General features: G+C 44.8%; 2 protein-coding genes across 2 annotated transcripts; both read right to left on the bottom strand.

Moving 5' to 3' along the window:
• Positions 1 to 237: 237 nt before the first annotated feature.
• LOC100823823 (dof zinc finger protein DOF5.7) lies at positions 238 to 1,868 on the bottom strand. Its single transcript, XM_003559660.4, has one exon. The coding sequence runs from the start codon at positions 1,761 to 1,763 to the stop codon at positions 591 to 593; it is 1,173 nt and encodes a 390-aa protein (XP_003559708.2). The 5' UTR covers positions 1,764 to 1,868; the 3' UTR covers positions 238 to 590.
• A 2,372-nt stretch (positions 1,869 to 4,240) lies between these two features.
• On the bottom strand, positions 4,241 to 10,826 carry LOC100845970 (arabinosyltransferase XEG113). The gene is made up of 10 exons (XM_003562285.4): positions 9,974 to 10,826; positions 9,053 to 9,309; positions 8,752 to 8,887; positions 8,271 to 8,365; positions 8,111 to 8,164; positions 7,746 to 7,859; positions 5,841 to 5,939; positions 5,623 to 5,742; positions 4,948 to 5,034; positions 4,241 to 4,868 (listed from the first exon to the last, which is right to left on the bottom strand). Exons 1-10 carry the CDS (start codon positions 10,683 to 10,685, stop codon positions 4,698 to 4,700), a joined length of 1,845 nt encoding a protein of 614 aa, XP_003562333.1. The 5' UTR covers positions 10,686 to 10,826; the 3' UTR covers positions 4,241 to 4,697.
• Positions 10,827 to 11,513: the final 687 nt, after the last annotated feature.

Here is an 11,513-nt window from a genome sequence, read left to right as displayed (position 1 = left end):
TGTACGCACTCGCTGCTACAACTACGACATCTCTGCAACTGCATGCATATGCATGGATCCATGCATGACAACTGTGAGCCTCGCTTGCTTTGTACGAAAAAAGAACAAGTAAAAATGCTTAAAACACTTCCATGAGCAAGTCCATCTCATCGATCGATTTCTCTAGCTAGCTTAAATGTACTAAGTGAAAGTAAAGCTGACGTGTACACAACCTAGCTATACTATATATGTCGAATCGATCGAAAATGATTAATTGGATTCGCCATGACTGTAGATACAACATACCCATGCATGCATGGACATGGAATAAACGAAAGCGGAAAAGTAAACAAAGCAAATGGAATGAAGAAAAGAAGATAACATGACATGATACATGGATTGTTTGATTAGGATAGGATGTCTGTGACAAGTATTACTATCACTTAACAATACGAATCGATCGATATAAGTATATCTCAACCCAGTTAGACACTAGAGTACGTTAATTAACTGATAGTAGCAGTACTGATAAACAAATTAGCCCCTGAATTAAGCTGAATTCCTTCGGAATTAGATAATTAGCATGCACTTGGAATTAAGTTCGATCGCCCCTAGGGCAGCATGGCGAAGGTGGAAATGTCGCCCCAGGACGGGATGTCGCTGCCGCCGCAGTTGTTGTTGTTGGACGTGGCGTTGTCGACGTCACCCCCGCCGCCGCCGCCGCTAGTACTCCTGCCGCTGTTGATGTTGCTGCAGCTAGCGGCAGCGGGCGGCCTGCAGGGCGAGGAAGAAGAATTAGGCTGCAGCGGCGCGGGCGCGTAGGAGGAGGAGCTGTCCATGAACCAAGACGTGGCCGCCGCGGGCACGGCCGTCGTCGTCTCCATCTGCAGAAAGGCGGCGCCTGCTCCGAACTGATGATGATGGTGAGCTTGCGCGTCGGCGGCGATCGGGGGCCCGAGGAACATGGTGGCCACCCGCTGCTGCTGCAGCTTCCAGTGCAGGTCCTGGTTTATGTAGCTCAGCGACTCGATCGACGACGCGATGCTGCTGCCGCCGCCGCCGCCGCCGCTCATCCCGTGGCTAATGTTGTTGTTAACGTCCGCCCCCGGCGCCGGCCATTCCCCGAACGGCACGTACTGGCCGTGGCTGACGACGGCGGACGTCGGGCCCGGCAGCATGCTTCCGGAGTGGAAGTCGACGACGCCACGGAAGCCGCCGCCCATCCTGACGGCCGCGTGCTGCTGCTGCTGCTGCAGGTCGGCTTGCTGGTGTTGGTGGTCGGGGCCGGGGAGGTTGAGGGAGAGGCGGGAGGAAGCAGCAGCAGCGGAAGAAGCGGAGGAGGAGCGGGAGCGCTTGTTCTTGCGGCAGCCGCCACCGACGGGGACGTTGCGGAGGGCGCCGCCTTTGGTCCAGTACCTCCGGCACGTCTTGCAGAAGTGCCGCGGCTGCGAGAGCGAGTAGTTGTTGTAGTAGCAGAACTTGGTGTTGGGCGAGTCGCAGCGCGGGCACCGAAGCCCCGCCTGCTGCGCCTCCCCCGGCGCCGCCGGTGCCTGAGCCTGAGCCGCCGTAGTCCCCGTGCCGCCTTTGCGCGGCTGCTGCGCCACCGCCTCGTCGCCCGCCATCGGACGAGCTAGGATTCCCGGGGCCGTACACGTATGTAACGGGGATGTATGGATGGATTTGAGGTAATTAGTCGTCAGAGAAAGGAGGGGATTCGGGGGCGTATATAACAAGCGAGGAGGGTATAATGAATATGGAGTGCGTTGGAGATCGATGGGAATCATGGGATGGATGATGCGACGGTGGTGGAGAAGGGTTTCCTGGCGAGGAGGGAATTAGCCAGCAACCAAGGGACGGACTCTGCTGGCTGGGGTTCGTTATTGAATGGCGTCTCGTGGGCTCAGCATGCGTGCATGGGATTAACGGGACGAGAAAAGCGACGTCTCCCTCTCCCTGTAGATAGATTGCCGCCTGTGATTGCCATCAAGTTCTAGCTCAGCCCCCGCCAGCCCTGCTGCGCTGTGCTGTGCCTGTGCCGTGCTGCAGGACAAATAACTAGCCTCTTGATGATCGATGCGCAATGTTTCTTCTGCTGCATGCCTGGCCCCACTACTCTCTGTCCAGCACTGCTGCGGTGAGCTGAGAGCTAGCCTAACCTAACTAGCTACATCTCCTTGCCGGCTATAGCTACGAGATCGACCGACTGGTCCGGTCTTATAATTACACATGGTACTAGGAGCGCCACGAAGATCGATGCATATGCACGTAGTAGAGTCGTGATTAATTATTGTGTGCAGAAGCCAATAAGAAGCTGCAGCCTATCCGAGCTATAACTAGCTAGCTAAGCTACCGGGCCGTCCGTACATCCATGCATGCATGCGAGCAGAGCAGAGGAGATCAGATCAGCAGAGAGACAGGGGGCACCCACAGAACAGAGGAGAGGGCACAGTGGAGTGGATGCGAAGTGCGGAGGCGACAGGCGTGGCAGAGGACCCTGGCACCGCTGCTCCCAACGATGATCTGACGCGCGCGCCGACGTGAGACAGTGAGAAGAACAGAGGGAGGAAGAATTTGGCAGCGGGGGCCGGCCCCGCGCGCGTTTATTAATTGGTTTGCCCAACAATGAACGCGCACTATATACATGCATATTGGTGCTGACGAATCAGGGCCACGATCGAGAGACTGCCGACGGCAAGGCCTGCGCCGGGTCGATCAAAAGACGCGACACGCGGCCAGCCGGCCAGTAGAAACCGTGGTGGCCCCGGCCCTTTCTCGTCTTGCCATAAACTCAGAATTGGAAAATTTCAAGAACGCCAAATGTTCAGGGACCATTTTCTAGGCTTTACGGTCAATACATTGAGGGACAAAAATATATTTTTCTCTTTAAATATATGGTGGAACTATTGTCATGAAAAATAACGGTACAAATCCAACTAAGCATTTTAGTGGAGTAACTATTGGTCAAACACAAAGAATTTTGACCCCCATACTTTCTAGGACGCGGGCTATATATTTTCAAACGGAGGGATCGAGCAAGTGGAATTGTCGCCAGACGTTGTTGAAAGTAATGAGTTTGATATCACTCTGAAGTAAATTACAGCACGAGCCACTTACTATAAAACCAATCAAAGTGTATACCGGATTCGAATTATCACCACTAACTCTCTCTGGACCAAATTTCGTTCCATTCATCTCTTCAGTCCAGAACATATCCATCATGAAGGATTCCCAAAATTCATATTTTGGCCAAATTCCTTCCATGCATGCCCTGTGAATTATGACGCCTTTGCTAATCTTAGTCTGAATATTTTAAAAATGCACAATTTCAATGAAATATTAGTGCAGTGTTGTTTGTAAGTTTTGACCGAGTCAATCGGAGACAAGAGGATAGTATATCAAAATCTTGCAGATATGAAAACTTCAACCGGCCAATTGAAAACATTGTTTTAATCCTCAAGGGTGCGTCGATAAGATTGAGAGGCATGCATATTTGTTCAGACAGGCAAAATTTGCATCCAAGTACGTAATAGGTTTCCCCCCATTCAATAATATAAGGTGTTATGTTCCGTTAAGATGAGGTTTTGAACAAGGATTACTCTATTAGTACATAACTTATGAAATGTGAAACCATGATTATGAAGTGCTAGGTACTTTTGAAAATGAATATATGGATACAAATTTCATGTCATATAAACCAACAAAGTAATTCTTGGACCAAAATAATATTCCATTTCCAGTTCTGTTCTTAATGAAACACCATATTCTTTACATTATAAAACAAAGGGTACACTGACTTCATTTTGTTTCGCCTCGTGTATTTCTGTAATTATGCCTGGTGGATCGGCGAGTACATGGGACCTAAGCCGGGGCCATACAAGGTCGCACCGACTTAGTCAGAGGTACGCCTGAAGAATACGTACAAGACCAAGAAACCTGCCTGGCGCAACATGGAGTTCTACCAAGAGCAAAGGACAAAAGAATCAAAGTTGACAAATGTTTTGTTGTGTTGTAGTTTTAGCTCGTATTGTCTCCCCAAATTGAATAAACTCAATCTTAACTGTAGTAGTTCACACAAATATGTACCCTCCCTCTGCTTCGCACAAAATTGCTGCAACTCCATATTAGTAGTCAAAGTTCAACTTCAAAATTCCCGCAAAAAAAGGTTTAACTTTGACTATACATTTATATGACCAAAAAATTTAAATACTTAATGAAAGAAAAATGCATGTCTTATGCTAACTACATGGTTGACAATCTAACATTCGGTCAAGCCCTCTTCGCGACGGTTAGACAGAAGTTATGGAGAAAACAGTGGACATACTCTTTCATGGTTTGCTTTGTTTTAGCATGAACAACAAGAAATCCTTCTTCTCCTTTGCAGCTGGTGCCTGTATTTATGAACATGGTGCAAGCTCATGATCTAAAATGCTACCACACAGTCTACATCAACACAACGTTTCTGGCACCCATGTGGGAGAAGAATGGGTCAAGGGCAACTACTTAGCCAGAAGTGAATCAATCTACAGAAGACCTACAAAACCGACAACCATATGTACTCTTCAGAGTAACCAGTTGGCTGGAAGAATCGTCCGATTTCCAAACGACAGGAGCAGGCTGCTCTAGTTTTAGGAGCGAATCTGCGGTAGGGTAATCTATCTTGCCTTTGTTACAAAATCTCATCCATTTTCACAGTTAGTCTCTTTCTTGCACCTCTAAAGTTAGGACCAAGGTGGATGGTCCTCTTCCCTATTCCGTGGGGGATGCGGCTTCCAGCCTGGTTTCTCATCCCAGTACATGTCATAATATATGTGCCCTATTTCACGTAACTCCACGCAGCACCATATGCCCACATACCTCTTCACACGATCCCGAAATTTTGTCTCCACAGCCTGGTTTTAGTGATTAGAGTTAAGATGGGAAGCTTTTATTAAAAAAAAAGTCAAAACTGTGAAAACGTTAACAGCTTACTGCATCGGCAAAACCTCTGAAGGCGTCAACCATAGATGAGAACTGTATGATTTTGATATTCTTGTACAGAGAGAAGACATTCAAAAGCTGCAAAACAAAGGGAATACCTCTTCAGCATAAAGCTCTGAAGCAAACTCTGCAATACCTTTTACTAATAGTGTTAGACTGTTAGTTAAGGCCCCCTATTTTGCTTCCTACGTGGTATGCTGCTTCCTATAAATTGATGAATGTGTCAGACTGTCAGCTGCATCCGTCTCTGTACACTTTTAAGCTTAGTTTTCAACATCTATACAGAGAGAAACTAGTACTGAAAAAAAACTATAGCGGTTAACATGAAATGCCTTAATTTCTTGCTTCAATTTATTGTATTCTTCTTTTTTAGAATACTTTCAGACAGCTCATCGCTAAATTCTATGCATATGCTTAACAAACTGTACAACTCCTAAGAAATAACATGGTTATCTGCCGCTAAATTTACAAATAACAGTTCATAAAGGGTGGCATGAATTTTTAGAGCAAGATAATTCTAATTCTTCTAAACCAAGGAGATTAAACAAAACAAGGACAATTTTTGTAATGGGATAAGTGTGACCATTTGGATGAGATAATTGACATGATCTCATCTGTTTTGCACTTAGCAGAAACAAGATGCCAAGGGGGTTCCTCATAATATACCGTTTCTTCAGTGCTATTCCTTGCTAATATAAGGGGTCTGTGCTTATTGGTTCCATTAGCTGTGGAGCATCTGGTACTATGCTCATCGCAGAGCTGCACCTCAAGAAAGGACTCTTTCACCTAAATCAATACTCCAAACAGAAAACATTAGGAGACAACAAGCCCATCTTTCATTTTTCAGGATAAAGGAGAAATGGCTACAAGTTGAGTAACAGTACCTGTTTAGGCAACGACGGATTCTCAAGAAAAGAGTATTCTCTGAAATCAATATGTGGACCAAACTCTTCCTCAGGCAAGTCCTTCGTCATAACATTTATCTGCACAGTGTAATCACTGAGCTGAAGTAGGAATTTTTGCTTCATGGTGACATACAAGAATTATTTATATAGAACATATTCAACTGACAAGCAAGACCACTGTGTATTGGTTCTCTGCAGTTTCGAGAGACTTGTTTGCACTTTGCAGATATGTCAACTATTTCAAACCACTTCGATATTCATGACTTATTACTAACACTATCTATCATGTACCAATACTATCTATCATGTACTGCCAGGTAGAGCCAACTTTATTTCGCTCTACTGTCAACCAGTTTTTTTTTTTGGTTGAGATGGAACGATTCAGTGTTCATTCCATTACACAGGCTGACCAGCTAAATCGCTGGCACCAGCAACATTTACAAAGTCTGGGACATGGGAAAGCCAATGTTCTACTTCCCCATATTCTGCCAGGCCATATGCATTACTTGTGACTGCTTGTTTCAGAGCCAACCAATCTGTTTCTATGAAGACATTTGACACACCTAGTTCAGCGGCTCTACAAATGGCTTGGAGCAGTGCTTCAGTTTCTGCTTGTAAAGCATCAGATGCCCGATTCAATTTACCTGCTCCCTCTGCTTCAACTCCTCCCTCATTATTTCTGATAATATAGCCCCATCCTCCTTCCTACTGTCGACCAGTTGATGTGAAGTAGTGTGCTCCCTCCCTCCCTCTATATTTGCAAGTGACCAAAAAAAGTGTTGCAGTTCCAGATTTTGTACACGTATTTACCCACAATACCAAATGCACACGTACCGAAAAATTCTTGGTTTAACTTACACACTGTTGTTCGCGTGGTATTATTTGGGAACATGGTTACTGCATATGTATCCAAAACATGGTTACCTTTGATGTACTCCCTCCGATCCTAAATTATTGTCGTGGTTTTGTTACAAATTTGAACTAAAACCACAACAAGAATTTAGGATCGGAGGGAGTATCTATTTGGTCAAAAAAGGTCAAGTATTTGGGAACGGTTGGTGATGTAAAATGCAAGTTACTGCATCTCCTCAGGGTTACTGCAAGAGAACGGAGACTGATCCTTAAAAATGTCACAGAGCATCAATGATTGATCTTGAAAATGGTTCTTGGTAAACAGTGGGGTCTGGAATAGAAAGTAAGTTGGCCCAAAGCCAGCAAAATTTGGACCAGAAAGCAAAGCATGACAGGCTTTACAATGATAGAGCTTGGATAATGACTAATTGAGGGACTTCAATAGTATGTTATGATTAGTTTCAATTAAAAATGGTGTCTAATTCTAAAGTGCAAAGGAAATTCACAAAACGAATGTATTTGACACGTGTGAAATGAAACCCTAGAAACAGCGTAAGCAAATAACATGAATGCTATTGTTGCCTTGCTTGATTTCTATACGATTTTTTTCGGGATGAAGTGTGAGCAATAATCCAGGCCGTTTGACCAACAGAGGTTCACCAGATTACAAAAAAGATGTGTTCTTCAAATCAGCACTTCTCCGGAGCCAGGAGAAAAATCAGGATTTTAGGAGAACTTCTATGTTATATAGTACAGTACCATATTGTATTCTCATAAGATAATACACTTCCACAGTAATTTTTTTTACATAATTTTCAATTACTCCGATTTAGTCTTCCTATGGGTGAACCTAATTGTGAAAAAAATCTTGAAAAATGTAAACACTAAGACAACTAATTACATAAATATAATTTCTACATTCTAGTCCACTCAACATATAGCATACAAAATGAAGAAAGGCAACAGATGGTCTCCTTCTAGAATATATACGAGTACAAATTATGAAGGAAATTTTCTTCCTTGAGTAATTACCTCAAATACATGATCCATTGGACAGAGAAAAGGTTGTCTTGTCATTGTTCCTTCCAGAACTCCAGGATGCCCAAACCACATCCTATCAAGCCTGCACCACAATGGAGGCATTACCTAAAAGTACCAACAAAAGTCAGAAAAGTTGCATTCACATGCTTGAAAACAGCTCAACGAACAAGGTAATACTTCAAAGGAAAAAAAAATGGTACAAGTCCCCTGAACTATTCTGTCCAGTTCAATCATGCCCCTGGACTACCCTCCCTCCCTCATCTGCTTTAACTCAAATGTTTACGATAGTAATTTAACGAGAATATAGTCATGAAGAATAAAATTAAACTTGAATGACAAAAATAAATTTCACTGACCAGGGTTCTCTTTAATAAGGAAGCAATAGCCAGTGCCGTTCTTACTTGCTTCATCTGAAAATTTCCAAGCAATTGACTAATTAGATAATAAACATACAACTTTTAATAATAGAAGTGCAACCAGACTATACATGAAATGTAGATATATCCCTGAAGATACCTGGTAATTGACCAATGCAAAATGAGATTCAACTGTATGGGCACCATCTAACAGCAACTTTTTGGGAATGCTAGGTCTAAATGATAGGAAACCCCCTGCAGCATGAGACCACATAATTTATGGATATGATGAAATAAGAATGAGTAAAACTATATTTACGATCCACTAAGATGCACCAACCAATGAAGCTTTATAAGAATAATAACAAGAAGAATACAAGATAAACCAATCTTTGAGGACTGAATCATGATGCAATAGTAACTATTGATCCAAAAAAAATCTCCAATTTCCTTTGGCTAAATGTGTTTACACGGCTATTCAGTAGGGTTCAAACATCTCTGGTGGCATTACGCTGACTGGTTAACTTGATGTAACACATACACAACGAACACACCACGAAGAGCTGCAAGCATAAACCTCTATTCCCAAATATAATCTACAGTACAGTTAAAGTGGGGATAAAGATAAACAGTGAACAGACCTGGTGAGTCATAATATGGCGGTGGATCAAAGAAAAGCATTGCCTCACGTAATCTATGGCGCTTTCCTTCAGTACCTGCATACTGGAAAGTAGTGTGCACAGCATACGGTTCTAGATGAAGCTGCTGATGCATGCCCTGACAATTAGAAAAGCACACAGAACAATTAGCCATCAATACCACACTATGATTCCAAGAACAAACTGGTCAAACAAAGGAGTGTTAACCAAACATCCAAAGAACAAAAAGAAATGACATTCAAGATTGTTAATTTACCGATCTCAAACAAAACATGCCCCCTACCTGCACAAAATAGGTATGGCCGCTGCAGAATATGGCTGCTGGTAGGACTCCAAGCTTCAGTTTCCCATCATATGAATACACAAGTTCATCTTGTCCTTGAACAGGTTGTCCAAAAACTTTGTGTGCGAGATCATTAAAAGCATTCTGGTCCCATATTTCATCGTCAGATAGGACTAGATCTTTCCAATCTTTCGCCAGCTTTTTAGCAGGTTCAGTAGGTCGCCAATGGAAAATACCAATATTGAATGCCCCAGTCACTGAAACAGACAAATAGCAACAATTTTTACTCTACAGATGCGAAACTTTTCAGAACTCAGGGGTACCAAGATACATCATGCCAAACTCTTAACGGATTACTGGTGATTGGTGCTAAACACAAAAGGCAATATTATTATGTTGTAAATAAAAAGTTGCAACCAAAAATCACAGCAGATTTCCGTAACTATTGGAGAAACTCGCAACAATAGTATTGTACTTCATGTCCATGTTCTCCGAGGATTTGTTGGTACTGTTGGCAGGCATGACCATACTCTTAAGCAGTGCTATGACATTAAGTAGACCAATATAGTGTGTGAACATTTTCTTGCTGACTAAGTGAGCTCTATCTTGCTTTCACCCATAAAATTTTGTTTTATCGAATGCTTGCAGCCTTGTACTGTAAATACTAAAGACTGCAAGATTTGTTTTTGTAGTTCAACTAAAGTTCATTTCAAAAATTTCAAGACCGAGGAATAAAACAAGAGATGCAATATTTAGCTAGGAGCTCAAATTGCAATATTTAGCAAGGAGAATGCAATGCAACATTTCTCAATATTTAGGCGACGGAAATATATAGATGATGCATCACAATTTCTCTTCTCAACATTCAATCTTGGATGCAACGCAACATTTCCATTTTCAATGTGCGGGTAAATAAATCACCTTCTCTCCAGTTCTCCAGGCTGTCGTCGGTGACGGTGGGTATGACCTGGTCGCTGGAGGTGAGGAGATCCGCGTCGGGGTAGCGGGCGAGGTAGGGCAAGGGGTTCTTGAGCCATACCATGTCCGTGTCGCACATGAGAAGCTCGTACCCGAAGGGCAGGAGCGTGTTGATGAGCAGCACCTTCTCCCTGCCCATCTTGTGGAAGGTGGGGGACCCCCAGCCGGCGTCCTCCGTGACCATCCTGCTGCCCATGTCGAAGACGGGCACGCCCCTGAGGTAGAGCTCGCGGAGCAGCTTGGTATCCATGGCGCCGACGAGGAGGTTGTCGACGCCGAGGGCGGTGAGGTGGTGCGCCCAGGTGAGGATGAAGTCGAGGAAGGCGTAGTTGCCGAAGGTGACCACGATGACGCCGTCGCGGGCGCGGGCGCGCACCATGTCGCGGGTGAGGCGGAAGGCGCGCGGCGGGGGCATCCGCGAGCCCCGCGGCGGAGGCTTCCATATGGGGCGGTTGTAGATGGTCTCCGGCTGGGCGGGGCCGGATACGTTGGTGGTAGTGGGGGCAACGGCGGGGAATGGGATGGGGGGAGAGGCGAGGGAGGAGAAGGAGAGGAGGAAGAAGAGTGCGGAGACGGCGAAGCCGCCGAGGATGGCGCCGAAGATCCCGACGAAGACCGGCTTGGTGGACTCGGCGGGGCACCACCACGCCGCCATTTCGTCGGCCGGGTCGCCGGAGATGGAGGGGGTGTCTAGCTGGAGGTGGGGGCAGGCGCTCCAGACATGTCTGTCGTGTGGGGCAGCCGCAGAGATGCGTTGGTCGGGCCCACTGCACAGGGTGGGTGTCTAGGACTCTGGGTGATGCTAGTGCGGTTTTGGTTCGACGGCGCCGTCACGTGCACGCTAGTCAGAGAGCGATCCCGTATTCCCGTGCCCATCACTACACTTTGGGCGCGTTTGGACACTGAAGTTCCGGGACTACCAAATTGAACCCAGACTGGACGGTAACGTCAAGTCATCATCTAAACCGTGCTTGCCTACCATCATCGGAGGGTCACGTTTAACCTTAGCTATGTTACCGATATGTTAATTCAGAAAGAATCTGAATTGGGCTAGAATACAAATTCAGAAAGAATCTGAATTGGGCTAGAAATTAATTCTGTTGTTTGGTTGTTCACCGAAGTGGCTCATGAAATTCAAAGAAGACACCAATTTCAATTCATGAACATAACGAGGAATTGCAAAAACATGAAAAAAAAAAGAGTACATACTCCATCCGAACAATTGCTAACAGTTCAAAGACAACAACAAACACATCTATAGAACCTAGTTGACGTCTACGACACTTCTGTTAATTGTAAGGGATAAAATAATGTATTTTCATGCGCCACGCTCCAATTCCTCACAACTCCATAACACGAGACGTCTGTGCACATGTCATATTAAGGTATAATCCTATTCTTGTACCAGCCCACATCTCGTGAGATTGCCATGGAAAACTGACATATAGTGTATGAAAGTGCATATGCAGTTTAAGAACATTTG

Source organism: Brachypodium distachyon, chromosome 1 (assembly GCF_000005505.3).
Source record: "Brachypodium distachyon strain Bd21 chromosome 1, Brachypodium_distachyon_v3.0, whole genome shotgun sequence".
Classification (NCBI taxonomy): domain Eukaryota; kingdom Viridiplantae; phylum Streptophyta; class Magnoliopsida; order Poales; family Poaceae; genus Brachypodium; species Brachypodium distachyon.
Note: the sequence above shows the minus strand (reverse complement) of the source record. Positions and strands in the feature narration are given on the sequence as shown.